Here is a 14,659-nt window from a genome sequence, read left to right as displayed (position 1 = left end):
TCTGAACAATACAGCCAGAGCACCACCACGGTGAAGCTCCACGTAGCCCATGCATCACATTGCAGCCAAAGCAACAGCACAATGCTTTCCTCACTCAACAGCATCAATGCTGAGGGAAAATTATAGCCAATACACCAAGACAAAACCAGTAGAATAAGTAGTGAGAGAGAATTTCTATTCAAAGCACCTAAGGCAGGATTGCCACCCCTAAGGATACGCTACCTCAAAACAGACTTTACAGCTGACACTGCCAGCATGGGATAAATGGCAATGCCATATCAAAACCAAAGAGCCACCATGAGAGAGAACCTCCTCTACTTTCCTTATGCACAGTAGATGTGAGAGACATTTCAAGCCTCAGCTCAGAAGCTATTTAGAGATTTCCAGTTCCTTTCTCCATTAACTAGTTGGTGTTATAAAAAAATTCCAATCTACCCAAACTAAAAAAGTAGTAAGAGAATTGCCCCATTTCAACTATACACCATACCAAGAATGAGTTGAAATTTTCCTTTTCTGTTCCTCAGACTTTAGTTTGCATAAATACAGTTCTCAGAGCTACTCTGGCAACCCACATATGTCAGAGCACATCAGTTTTTGAAAAGTTCATCCTTTAGGGACCCAGCAAAATCAACCAAAATGAAACTACAGTCTACTTTCTGTTACATCTTTTTTGCTAAAGAGAGTAGTTTCTCTCTATTTTCTGTAGGGTTTGTCTTTATTTGGTTTGGTTTTTGTTGTTGGGGTTTATTTACTCTGTTTCCAATCTGATCTTTTCTATTTGGACAGTACCAAGTACTGTTCCAGGTTACACTGGAAGAGGATGACGGAAACAAAATGATAAAGGAATACAAGAACTATGCCATCAGATAGACATGAAAAGGGCATTTATATAGTAAACATTGAGGCAGTAGTATAAAAAAGAAAAAGCACATTCTACAGAACACAGGAGAAAACCCCAAGGTTTCAGTAATTAGGGCTACTGTGACTGGGGTTGAAATCCTCCCTTAAATGTATCCCAGCTAGATGAGAGCACATAACACAGTTTCAGCCTTCTCATCCACAAAATGGGGATTAAGAACCCAGCTCCTATCTACCAGGAGCCTTCTAAAAATGAATATATTAAACATTGCAAGACAGTCAGACACTGCAAACCCTGAAGAGATGAAAACAGATCAAATCAGAAACTCACTGCTAAGTACTGGGGTCCAAGTGTGTTGAGACCAGCCAGGTTTCCCCATATTGAGGCAGCACTGATCTGTTGCATTTGTTGCTGAAGTTGCTGAGCAATTCGTTTCTGCTCTTTGTCCTTCTGCGTGTCTGCAAATTTTACAACAATGGGAGAAGAGCAACCCTGCAAACAGCAATTCAAACAATTACATACTTGCTATCCCCAGCAGTCACAAAAATACTGCATTAAGACCCAGTCATTGGAAGCATTTCCCTCCTCCTCTATGCATACATGCAGACACACAAATATTCAAATAGCACATTTTATCAAAGGCTCAAAATCTTGTTTGCTTTTAATTCTATTTTGTATTTTGGTATTTTCTCTGCAGATGAAGTTTCTATCTCAAACACTAAAAATAGAGCAGAATAAACACAAAGGTCCAGGAGCAGTATTTGTGAAGAAACACACAACTGCACTTATCCTGCTCTCTGCTCTCTAGTCCTTTAAACTCCATAGTGATTGTCTGACAAATTACATCTGCTCCTGACACCCACTAACTTGTTTTACCTCCATGGTTTGTGCTTGGTGCATTGCTTTGATTGCTGTTTGTGCCATGGCTCTTGTTGTAAAAGTCACAAATGCACAACCTGGGGAAAGAACAAAAAAGAATCAAGTTGTTCACTACCTCCACAACTATTGGGGTGAATACAGGAATGAAAATGCTTACTGGGCAGGGAGGGGGTGTAGGTGGGAACCACTGAAAAAGCTCAAATGCCAGGTTGAGTTGCAAAAGGCAGCCTCCAGCATCCTCAAACTGCCAAAAAAGCTTCTTGCTTTGCTTACCTCGGCTCAAGCCATCCGGGCCCCGTAATATCCTGCATTCTTCAATCTGCCCAAAGGGGGAGAACATCACTCGAATATCATTTTCATTGCACTTCTTGGATATCATTCCAATAAACAACTTCCTATCTTCTACTGCTAAGGAATCAAAAGATAAAAAGTATTACCAGCAAATATGTGCTTTCTAGATCTTATTTTGTCAAGTCTTCTCCATTAACTGCAGTTATTTCCCTTGTATTTAGGATATGGGCTTATCAAAACCAGATTCCCAGTAATGGACTGTTTCTTCAATTTAAGAGGATGCATATGAGGTACTTTAATGAACCTCATGGATGCCTGTTTTATGATTTGATGTTTCTAACTTGCTGACTACTTTTAGCTTGTGAAGACTGTGAACAACAGGAGTGTAAAAAAAAAAAGGAAAAAAATATGTCAGATTCAGCACTTCTCTGTACCTCTTCAGTTCCAGGAGAAAGAAGGCTTGAATGTGGTTTATTGGAGTACTTTGATCGTCTTTCCTCTGCCTATTCTATCTTTAGACTGCCAACATATACCTAACTGCATATAAAAAAGCAAGTGAACTGCAGAAAGCTTCTTTCTAGCCTCCTGCCAATCACTTGAATTTAGATATGCCCATTTCCTCATGCTCCTCTCTCAACAGTGGAAACAACAGCAGTTGCTAAAACAGACCACTTTTACTTCTGTTAGTGATACGCCCATTCTGATCTGCACCAAAAGCACGAAAATAACACCTCAAATCAAACCATGGACTGTGTGGTACTGTTTCTTGGCTCTACATACTGATGCTACTAGATATATTAGAGTTGAAGAATACTTGTCAGTGTGCAGACTGTTTTAAAATAAATGGGTCAGAAAGACATTTCTCTTAATTTTTCAGTTAGTTGTTAATAATGTCAGCTGAAGGTCACTTGTGGGAGCGGGGTAAATTTGAATTCAGAGCAGAATTTTATACTCTCGATTTACTTAAGGATGCTAATCACCTCTGAAACACTTTCTTTTAAAGGATGAAGCAAATTATATATACCTCTTGAAAATATAAAACCGTTTAGATATATGACATTCATCACAATATAAAATATAGTATGATGAAGGCTCTAGTACATTTTGAAGCTTCAATAAAGTCTTCTCCTATTCAGTGCTATAGTGAGGGGAAATCAACTCATTTGTTGAGTCTTCTATGGTGCTGGAAAGGAAAACTCCAAACTATCCCAGCAGACACAGCTTTAACTGGCCATTAAATCTTCATGCTGTACCCAATTCACTTTCTGGTCTTAGAGCAGAAAGCTGCTTTCAAATCCTTTTAGCAGTCCATTTTAGTTCAAGAGATCCAGACTCCCTCTTCTAAGTGGCAAGTTCCAATACTTTCGTAACTAATGCTTTCTTATTTATTGTTGTCACCTTCACTTGTTATTACACTCAAGAGTTAAATAATAGCCTCAGAATTACCATCCTAAAATTCCATTAAATACTTTTCTCTCTTTCCATTATTTTCCCAGGATATTTGTATGTGTGTTTGTATGTAATGCAAGATCAGTTTTAGTTTAGAGAACCTATTCTGTTCTCCTCCCAACAAAATTCAAAAGAATTTCTCCTTTCTAGATATATTTACACAGGAACATGTCCTGTATACCCATGGAGGAATCTGCAGATGGAATTACTCTTACTATATGCTACCCATTTATTCCATCTTCTGTTTTCAATTATATTAAGAGGTAAGCTTTCTCGAACCAGGACTATCTTCTCCATGATGCAACGCAAACTACTGCAAATGAAGAAAATAAAATTTGGCCAAGCCTAGAAAGGCTGAAATGACAGGATGCTAAAAGCTTTCTTTGCTTATGTTGCGACAAAACAGATACATGCATGTATGTATGTATATAAACTCACAAGGAAATGCATGGATAAATGATCATTTACCCAGTGGTAGATGCTAAATTCTTCATCCATCTGAAATGGCCAATGTGTAGATATAATCCATTTTTCTTTTCTACTGAACTGCTGTTAATTCTCAACCTCTCTTGTGTGCTACAAGAAGTATTTTTGACTCCTACCCTAGCTGCAACAGGCCTTGCTTCACATTGGACAAACACTTGAAAAGGCATTTCTAGATTTCATACAATCATAGTTTCGTTTGGAAAGGATCTTAAAGATCACCTAGTTCCTTTGACTAGACCAGGCTGCTCAAAGCCCCATCCAGACAGGTCTTGAACGCTTCCAAGGATGGGGCATCCACAGTTCCTCTGGGTAATCTGTTCCAGTGTCTCACCACCCTCACAGTAAAGAATTTCTTCCTAAAATCTAATCCAAATCTCTTTCGGTTTAATACTGTTATTCCTTGTGCTATCACTAGACTCCTAGATTAACAATCCCTCCACATCCTTCTTCTAGGCCCCCTGCAGGTACTGGAAGGCTGCTAGAAAGTCTCTCTAGAGCCTTCCCTTCTCCAGGCAGAACAATCCCAGCTCTCTCAGCCTGTCCTCATAGGGAAGTTGCTCCATTCCTCTGATTATCTTGATGGCCCTTCCCTGAAGGTGCTTGAGCAGGTCGATGTCTTATGCTGGAGGTCCCAGAGCTGGATGCAGTCCAACAGGTGGGGTCTCATGACAGCAGAGAGGGAGAATCACCCCTTCAACCTGTTGCCCCTTCTTTAGATGCAGCCCAGGATATGACTGGCTTTCTGGGCTGCAAGTGCACACTGTCTGTTCATATTCAGTTTTTCAGCCACCAATACCCCTGAGTCCTTCTCAGGGCTGCTTTCCATCTGCTCATCACCAAAGCTGTATCCATGTTTGCAGGACCTTGCACTTGGCCTTGTTGAACTTCATAAGGCCAGCACATGCCCACCTCTCCAGCCTGTCAAGGCTCCTCTGGATGACTTCCTTTCTCTCTAGGGTATCAACCACAGCACTCAGCTTGACATCACCCATAGGCCTGCTGAGAATGCACTCAATCCCACTGTCCATGTCCCCAACAAAGATTTAAACCACCTTAGTACAAAGAAGAACTCACTGGATGTTTCCCTAACTGACAACGTGGTTCTACCACAAGCAGCAGAGGGGGGAGATACTCTGAGTCATGGAATTTTAGAGACATCACTCACACTACCTACTGTATTGAAAACACACCTTTCTCTTTTCACTTTTTTCTTTAAAAAATAAGGCCTCAAATTCAAGACTTCATCAGAAGCTGTTAAGCAAAAGGGAAATCCTCAAGCTTCCTGACTAGCACAAATGATGACACCAAACTCGGACTTTAGTAAAGCTTACCATTACTCTTTTCGCTGTCAGCTGGTTTCATCTGGATAGGATGGTGCATCTAAAATGTAAAAAGATTATTTAATCCCAGATACATTCACTTCGTGCTATATGAAATATAAGCCATAAGAATTGTGAAAGAAAGAAATTGTAGCCCAAATTGCCTCTAGAGAGGTGCATACGTAACACTACAAAAATTGCAGGAAGAAAGGCCTTCCTAATTATATGCCATCATTCCTCCTCAGAGTATTATAAAAGCCATGCCCACCCACTTCACTACCATATTATTCTGTTGAATACTCCAAAATTCTCATAAGATCTGTTATTATATAGATCTCATAACACCGATCTTTTGAATAGCTTTTTTACAATATTATTTTAGGCAACACAACTTGTTTGTACTTCAGTGGCGCTGGAGCTCAGAGAAACAAGACAGAGTTGTGAAGAAAGCAGGGCTCTGCTCTTACCCCTGGGAGGATCTTCATATTGTGAAGAGCATTCTGTGCTTCTAGTGCAGCTTTACGGGTATAAAATGTAACAAAACAGCACCCTGCAATTGAAACAAAATGCTCGCCAGGAAAGAACACTCAATGTTGGAGTGCTGTACAGGAATTGCAAGCCCCACTTCATCCTTCCAATGCAAGATGTATAAGTAGAAGAGGTTAGGCACTGACACAGGTAGGTGCTACTGATTGTGACAGTTTAAAAAAGATTTCCGAGTGTAATAAAATAGAATATGTTCAGAACTGACCCAACATCACTACTATACCATTAAAACAAACACTGAGATACATCTGTCGGCTACTTCATTTTCAAACTCAGTTATTTCCTAGTACCAAAACCCTACCTAGCTTCACATGAAATATTGCATGTAACTGAACTGCAAATCCAGGCACAAAATTTAGTAATACATGTTTACAAGTATTCGATTTACATGAACGACTAAGACCTCAATTTCATGTTTTGCCTAAAACTGTGTCCCATCCAGCAACATTTTGATCATATCACAGCATCACAGTGATGCTCTGGAGCAACACAGTATTAACTGGATGTTTTGCTTTGCAATTATAATCCATACTCCTCAAGCAACTCCATCACTGCTGAACTCTAAAAAAAGAAATTATTTTTCTCAGCTAATGACTGGATCATAATTCAAGCATAATTAGACAAATACACTGAAAGACTTTATAAAATCTGGGCTTGCATGCACACCTGGTCACACTGAGCTCCTACAGGGCTGTTTGAATAAGCATACAGCTAAGACTGCAACTATGAGAAAGTGGCTGAAACCCCAAGTCTCTCAAGAGAAGTGCAGAAGTTCTCACCTTTGCTTTGAGGAGGGTTTTGGCTCCTGTCCCGCAAGACATTGATTTCATAGACAGCACCATACTGTTCAAAAAGTTCTCTTAGATCCTTCTCACACCAGCTCCGTGGGACTTGACCCACAAACATTTTGATAGCATCTAGATCAGGTTGGTCTGGGTGATCCAGTGTGCCATTCATTTTCTTAGAGCTATGAAAAACAAGAAGCAGTTTCTAGTTTATATCTTCCTACAGTTTCTAGACAAAAGCACGCTTACAGCAAAATTGAAGAAAAAATAAATTTCTACGCATATATAAATGTGGATGATGAAAATATAGATATAAAGAGAAGCTCTTGCACATTCCCAGTATGCGTACCAGAGTACATTCACATTCACTGGCAAGCTGTGTACTTGGAAACCAAACACAGCTGTTTAAAACTCTGTTCCCATAGTGTAGTCAACATCTGGGATTCAGGATATAAATCTGCTGAGATAACTGAAAAATATCACTAATTCAACCACGTAAAATTTTATGGAAAAAGAAATCAGAACCGAAAAGAACCTAAGCTCAGTCTACCTCCAAACTACCAAAGTTATCAGTAATCACTGAAAATGAGAAAATGTTATTACAACACTTTTAAATGAGACTAATTGTAACTGTTTCCCAAGGTGAAGATCCATCTTAAAAAGAGAAACAGAATCAATTGATTCAATGATAAGTTTCTTTAAAGGTTTACAGGGCAATACTTCTTTGTGAAACTAGGGAGCTTTCAACAGTAACTGGCAAAAAAACAGGCTTAGATTGTACATGAACAGGCTGGGATTGGACAATCCAGTTAGTCACAGACTGAATCAGGTTCAATAATGTCAGGATTCTAACACAGAAAAAGAAGTCACTTCTTAGACTACAACAACACAGAAGTTTTGAGTAAGGGAATCCTCAACAGGTTTCAAGGCATTCTGTCTAGCCATGTGAACAGTTTACACCCTATTAATAAAGGTTGTGTTATGCTCCACCCAGCCAGTTCAGAGTCCTACACTGCTCTCTGTATTGACTCCTCATTTTTTGTTAGGTGCAATGTGATGTCTTGTTATCAGCACTCCCAGCCTGGTACACCAGAGCCCCTGTCCCTGCGGAAGTCTGCCTGTAACGACATCCTATTGTAGCTATAGCGATCAGTTGGTTAAAATTGCTGGACCAATCCCTGCATAATCTAGAAAGGACATGGGGAGTGGAACAGCAACTATACAATGAGTCCCCCCACCCCCAAACTCTTTGTTGAAGAATACAGGTGGTCTTCTTCCAGAGTAGTCAGCTCTCTTCATCTCTGCTTTTTTTCCTTTGAAGATAGTTTGAATGGCTTATTAACTGCACATGATAGTATTTCTCTCACTGTCCATCTGAAATCATATTTCCCCCAAATAGAATAAAAAAAAGAAATTTTGAAGCCTGGTAACATTTAGTAATTTTTCCCATCAATACGTTGCTGTTCAGAGCCTAAGGAAAAACTGATGCTAGGGAAAGCTCGTAATTTTGTAGCTGTATGAACAGACCTCAAAACCAACAAAGCTTCTTACTAGAAGAGAAGGGAAGGGAATCATCATAAATCCTTTCACTCCTCTCCACCTTTCCGCTCAGAAAGGGTCAGCACCACTCCAAATAGCCAAGAGAAACAATACCTTTTACAAAGATGTAAACTACCCCTTTCCATTTCAATTAAGAGCAGTTGGAAATTGTTTACCCTCTCCAATAATAATTTTCAGCCCTGCCTTCCATGGGTAGCTTCAAGAACACAACATGGCTCCTGTTAATTGGGCAACTCTTAACATGACCTCAACAGTATTCAAAGAATATTTTACTCCTAATTAAAAGGTTTAATCTGGAGTCATTAATAGGGAAGAACAGAAAATGTTCTCCCCACAACAGATTTAAATAATCCATTTTGTAAATCAGCACCTGTAGCATACTATAAACAGTATCATCAAACAGCTTTATTCCTCCTTAGTCCTTATCACCACAATTATCAGACCATTTTCCCCCCATCTAGAAACCAACATCAATTTTCCATGACCACTAGGATTTCTTCAAGAAAACAAACTGCAGGCTCTCTCATCTCTCCTTCCTGTCTCCCTCTGCCCCATCAGACAGCAGAAGCTTGAGATAGCAATTCCAACTATCAGTTTAGTCATAACTTAGACATGAAAAGAAAATACTTACACAGGGCTTGCATTCAAGGAGCAATGGTCCACCATCATCTCTGGGAGGAAATCCAACTTGAACGCGGCCATCACCTCAGTCTATGACAAACTACTAACACTAAATCAGTGTATTGCCTAACCCCCAAACAACGCCACTTCCAAAAGTCCTGCAGGTCTTAACGCTCAGCCACACAAAAAACACTCAAACCACAGAAACAGAAGCTCAGGGAGACCAGCAATAGACACCACAGAAACAGGCTGGACTGGGAAAGGGACATGGAATCCCAGATTAAAAAGGGGATGTGACCATGTGAAGGGAGGCTCAGCTTAATACACAATGAAAATGCTGATGCACTAGGCTTGTTTTGTGCAATTTTCCCTGGCGAAGCAGTACTGAGTGCACTGTCAGATAAACAGAGTGTCAGATCCATGAAGATAGCAATGGGTAACAGAGCAGAAAGAATACAAACTCCAGTCTTTCCATCCCCAACTAACTCCTTGTCTCCCAAAATGGCAGACCAAGGCCTTCAGGTTCAGAAATGCACTTTCCAAATCAGCAGTACGCAGGTGTGAAGTCAAGAGGCTCCTTCACCATAAACATTTTTAATAGCTGATTTCACTCTCTTCACCTTGTGCACTACTATTGACACTCTCAACTTCTATGGCAAAAAAAGCCAACCACAATTTTTCTCCAAACCTGCCAAAAAAATCAAAGCTAGGAAGATCTGATTACTCAAAAATTCCTTTTCTTGAAGACCATCAAAACAGATTCCTTTGATAGAAGCAAAACATCCATTGTTCTGCAAACAATGCTTCGTCTATCATGCATCTATAAATCCAGATATACAGAGCCTATAAATGACAAAGAAGGGGAAAAAACCCAGTGATTTATTGAAAACTGTTTTATAATCTTTGAGAACACTGATCAGAACACCTCAGCTGCTTCATCATTAAAACAGACATAGTATGTTGATCAAGGAACTGTGAGATGTATTTATATATGCAATACAGGCTTCTTGTTAAATCTCCAATATCCAAACTAATGGGGAGATAATATGGATAAAAATGGATACACTGTGAAATGCAGAAATATTTGATTGTGGGGAGTGAGTGCTGTAGGCACTCTACAGGGTTCTGGTGTGTCAGAGCACTCCAGGAGGAATGGCTAATGAGAGTCTAACTTGAGACCAGAACCCTTACATACGGTCGATATAACCACAAAATAACCTCTCAGAGCAGCAAGGACTGCATGCTCACGTCTTTCTCCTCTGTCAATGACTGCAATATGTACTTGCAGTTATTCTGACTGGCCCATATATACAGCTTTATTTAAGCTTGCACACTTACAGTATGTCAATTGTTTTTTCATAAACAATGTTTCTGACCTCTAAAAAAATAAAAAAAGAGAACATTTCTTATCTTTTGCCAACAGTGAGGTTAATTAAAAGGGGCTACATCCTGTAATACAAAGAGATCTGCATATCACTGCAAAATAAGAGACGACATGAATTTCTCATGCATCAGATATTCAATAGTAACTACTTCATGCATGCTCTTACTATGTGACAAATGCAAGAGTCCTTATTTTTTAAAGGAAAAGGTGTAAGCTATCTGCTAAGCACCATTGTTAAGAACATGCAAATATGCAATTAGGGAGCACAGGTCTGTTTTACAGCTTTCAGCAAATTAAATTGTTCTATCTACCTTTAGACACATATTACAGGCTTCCCACTTGAAAAATGCCAAGTTGAGTAAAGCCCATCGTATTTATCATACTCAAATGTTAAATTGAGCCTAGAGCCCATTTCATGCATTTGTCTAAAATGAGACTGCAGAGAAAAACATTTCAGATTTATATGACTAGAACAACAGATTACAGGTTGTGATTCCTAGATGACATAAATCTATAGACCAACACTGTAAATTCTGGCCCTATCCAGGAAGACCAGAAGTCATTCCTTCAGGTCTTTCACTCATTAGCTTTTTCCAGCAGCCAGTAAAATGCCCCAGCTGCCATGTTCACTGTAGCTTCAATGAAAGACAATGCTGGCAACGCAGAGTCTAGAAACGGGTTTTAAAAATGCTACTGAGATTGATTCGTTTACTGAAGAAAATCACTACACCATTACGATTTGATCCTATGCCCACCCTTTTCCCCATCTCTCTGCTCCCCAAAATCAAAGTCCTATCTTCTTGTTCCATTAAGACAAAACTGCAACGTTACAGGCACAATTTGTCAGAAAGGAAGAATCAATACTAGAATGGCGAATAAGTATCTGAAGGTAAGTTAGCCAAGACTCAGTGCCTCTGTGTGCCATACTTCTGAAGTAACGATGGCAACCTCAGTGACAAAACATTAGTGTACAAACAGGCTTGGTTTGGCATTATTTAGCTGAAGGCTCCAAGCTAGTGACATTAAAAGACTTACAGACTCCACTTGTGAGAATATCAGAAAGAGTGAAAAAAGATTGTATTTCACCACTGCACAGAAATAAGAATGAGGAAAAAGTGTTTCTTTAAAATTAGAAAAAAAAAAAGTCATCCTAACCATTTCTCACGAAGAAAAATAAGGGAGCTAAACACACTTATTTTTTGCTCAGATGTCAAATTCCTGCTTTTTGTCAAATACCTGCTGGCTTCCAGATTCTTTCTTTGACTGTTTCTATTCAAAGGATAACAGAAACAATGTCTGAAATTCCAAGCTCTATGGACTGTAGCTACACATTTAAATGTGGTGCTCATCTGACAATATGAACATTAAAAAACTTCTACATACTATGCATTAGATCTCAATTTTTACACTTCTGAAGCCCTAGATGATGCTGCATAATGTGTCATTATATGTGCTCCTCAGAGACTGCAGAGTACAAATGCTGAAAGTTTTTTGCTTTTATTTTTAACTTTACAGAATTACATCACATCCTAGGGAAAAAAAAAAAAACAACCCAAATTCACCACAAAACCAAAAATCCTGTGTCATATTTCATTTCCTAAGAAAGCCTAGTTCTAATGAGCAAGTAACTGTGAAAGCTGAAGATAATACCATCTTTTATTTTATACATTTTGTACTCAGACAGCATACACAAATCTGAAGCTGGGGGACTACTGGCATGGTGAGAGCAAGCTATGGGAAAGGATGTAGGCTATGGAGAAATCAGACACTGTGAAGCTCTGAAGGAGACAGGTCCTAGAATAAACTTCCCCTTGTATTATCTGTGCATATCCAGATTCTAATGGTGCTGCTGAATTGCAGTTTTGTTTTTAAACTGATAACCCCTAGGTTAAATGCATCAAAATACAGTAGCTGCTTGTCAATATTTTGTTGTTTCATTGTTGATCATGTAAGCATGTGGTCAGAATGTTTTCTGCCTGTGTTGAAATCCAAACTGTCTCCCCATGCCTCACTGGGTACAAAAAGCCCCTTACCTACTTGCCAAAACTGCAGTTTCTTCCTCTGCCAATCTCTTTGACTGTTATGCTCTGTGGGTACACAAATCTGACACATTCAGAATATTGAATTTACCATCAAAATACACGAAGTTTTGGGCTGCCTACAATTCAGATTAAATTAACTTAAAAATATTTTTATTTATATGAACTTCTGTAGAAGTTCCCAGGTGGAGAAAAGGGATAGGAGGGGAAGACAACTACCTTTATCTTGGAAACACCAAAGCTTTGCGGTGCTCCCTCTTACACATTTTTACTGAGAGCAGATAAATGAGATCTAGACACATATGAATTTTTAAAAATTAGTTAAGTAAATTTAATTCTAAAAATAGATCCTACTAAAAGCTTTTTTCCCCCCTCCCTATCCTCAAAATATTTCTGAGGAAAAATTTTTGAGGTACATGAATACATTCTTGATCTACTTCTCTGGCTTGTGAAGGAAGTTCTGTAGCTTCTACTTCAATTAATTCTCTGAAAGCTCAAAAAGAAGAATTATGAACTTTCGTCTGACTGAAGAATCCCCAGGATGCTGAGCTCTCTGCCAGCAGATGAAACAGCAAGGCACCCAGCCTTCTGGCTTACAGGAAGAGGCTGTCTCTGCCTAAGTACTCTTCGAAAGAGAAAAATGAAGCAGCAGCTAAACACACCTTTTTTTTTTTATAGTAAAGAAAAATGATAAAAGTAAATAATATAAAATTTATTTTGAAAAGTTAGGGAATTACTTTTCTTGAAAAAGGAGATGAAACTCAGCACTGAAGTGAACAAATTTGTTATTCTGATTAATTCCAAACAGTGAAGCTAATAAAAAGATAGACAAGAAACACACACAGGTACATTTCTTTCATATTGTTTATGGGCCTCCCCAAATACATATGCTTATCTGTTCTTCCTGCTATGCAACATTCACTTCCCACAGAATCTACTGCTCTGCAATTCACAAAGCAATTGTAGTTTCCTATGTTCACAGGAGTAAAACAGGAGTCTGGCAAAGGCAAATTGAAACTGTTAAGAGGGAATACTTCTTAACTAAATTCACAAACAAATATTTAGTGGTGGTGACTTTTGTAATCCTGTCAAAGCTTGACAAGGCTTGAACACAACTGGATGCATGCAGGGTTATTTTTTCCCACTTTTATTTACTGCACATACATAAAAATCCCAACTATTTTTATTAAAGAGATAACCCATGGGCTATCTGCCTCAAAATACTGCATATAAGAATTACACCTTCTAATTAACATTAGGAAGGAACAACTAAGTAATGTCATCTTTAAACACAGCCTAATCAATAAAGATTTTAGATCCATTTGTCTAATGCACATAGTACTAAGCATTATCAGAAAGAAATTGAAAACCAGAGTATGCCCAGTCTGGCAGTTCTCAATGTCCCTAGTCACAACTTTTTACCTTTTTTAATCAACACATGCAGCACAACATCTTCATGGGAAAATAGATGTGGAAGACAATGTTTGAATTAAACACACAAAAGTTACTGTTTCTCTGTAGCCATTGATATCACAACTATGAGGTGGCAAAGCAATATATAAAGTCCTATACCTGTGTAAGTCTGTTGGATAAAAGGGTTCTGAACTAAGCTGGTCATAATAGGAAATGAAAATAATAGGAAAGACCTATTGCTTGAAAATGATGTTTCAGAGAGAAATCAAGGGATTGAAAGCTGTGGTAGAAGAGAAGGCTCTGTTCCCAGCTTTGTACCAACTCAATGCAAAAATCCAAGCAACTTCCCTTAGCTCTTCAATTTCCAGATGTCACATAGACAGACCAGGAGGCAGTGATGCTTTCCTGGGGACAGAGAACTGAGAATACTGTTTGCTATACAATAAACCCATACACTAGAGAGGTAACCTTTAACAAAATATGCCAATACATACCAAAAGCAGAATTTAAAAAAAAAAAAAAAAAGCTGTTCCTATGGGCATGTCTTACCTTCTTAGACTAAATCTTGTATATCCCAAGATCCTTCAGTGACTTCTCCCTGTTTATTTATGTGTAGACCACAGCCAATAGCCAGACCAGTTCAGAGCTACTTGCTCACTCATGGAAAAGAGCAAGAGTTGAATGTTCTATTTTGACTTCCCCTTCACTTAATGCTAAATTATCAGTAACTTAATGCCTTGATACATTTGCTGGTCTGACAAATTTATTTGAGTATGAACAGTGGATTCAAATGTTTTCAAGAAGGAATCACAGACTTACAGGATCACAGAATGGGTTGGAATGAATGTTAACGATCACTTAGTTCCAACCCCCTCTGTCATGGGCAGGGACACCTTCGACAAGACCAGGTTGCTCAGAGCCTCATCCAACCTGGCCTTGAACACTTCCAGGGATGAGGCATCCACAAATTCTCTTGGCAACCTGTTCCAATGCCTCACCACCCTCATAGTAAAGAATTCCTTCCTAAC

General features: G+C 38.9%; 1 protein-coding gene across 13 annotated transcripts in view; it reads right to left on the bottom strand.

The window, feature by feature from the left end:
* CELF1 (CUGBP, Elav-like family member 1) overlaps positions 1-14,659 on the bottom strand; it is a 63,421-nt gene that overhangs the window by 23,394 nt on the left and 25,368 nt on the right. For 6 of the 13 annotated variants that reach the window (XM_017742060.1, XM_017742062.1, XM_008639411.2 and 3 more), the window contains 6 exons: positions 6,609-6,796; positions 5,751-5,833; positions 5,296-5,344; positions 2,012-2,146; positions 1,736-1,815; positions 1,190-1,351 (listed from right to left, as the gene is read on the bottom strand). In XM_017742060.1, coding sequence (XP_017597549.1) covers positions 1,190-1,351; positions 1,736-1,815; positions 2,012-2,146; positions 5,296-5,344; positions 5,751-5,833; positions 6,609-6,796 — 697 coding nt within the window. Of the gene's footprint in view, positions 1-1,189; positions 1,352-1,735; positions 1,816-2,011; positions 2,147-5,295; positions 5,345-5,750; positions 5,834-6,608; positions 6,797-8,805; positions 9,152-14,659 lie in introns of those variants that run through there. The other 7 variants (XM_017742056.1, XM_008639410.2, XM_008639413.2 and 4 more) reach the window with 6 other exon arrangements.

This window comes from Corvus brachyrhynchos, unplaced genomic scaffold (genome assembly GCF_000691975.1).
Source record: "Corvus brachyrhynchos isolate BGI_N302 unplaced genomic scaffold, ASM69197v1 scaffold115, whole genome shotgun sequence".
Lineage (NCBI taxonomy): Eukaryota > Metazoa > Chordata > Aves > Passeriformes > Corvidae > Corvus > Corvus brachyrhynchos.
The sequence above is the reverse complement of the archived record's forward strand: the minus strand, read 5'-3'. Positions and strand labels throughout refer to the sequence as shown.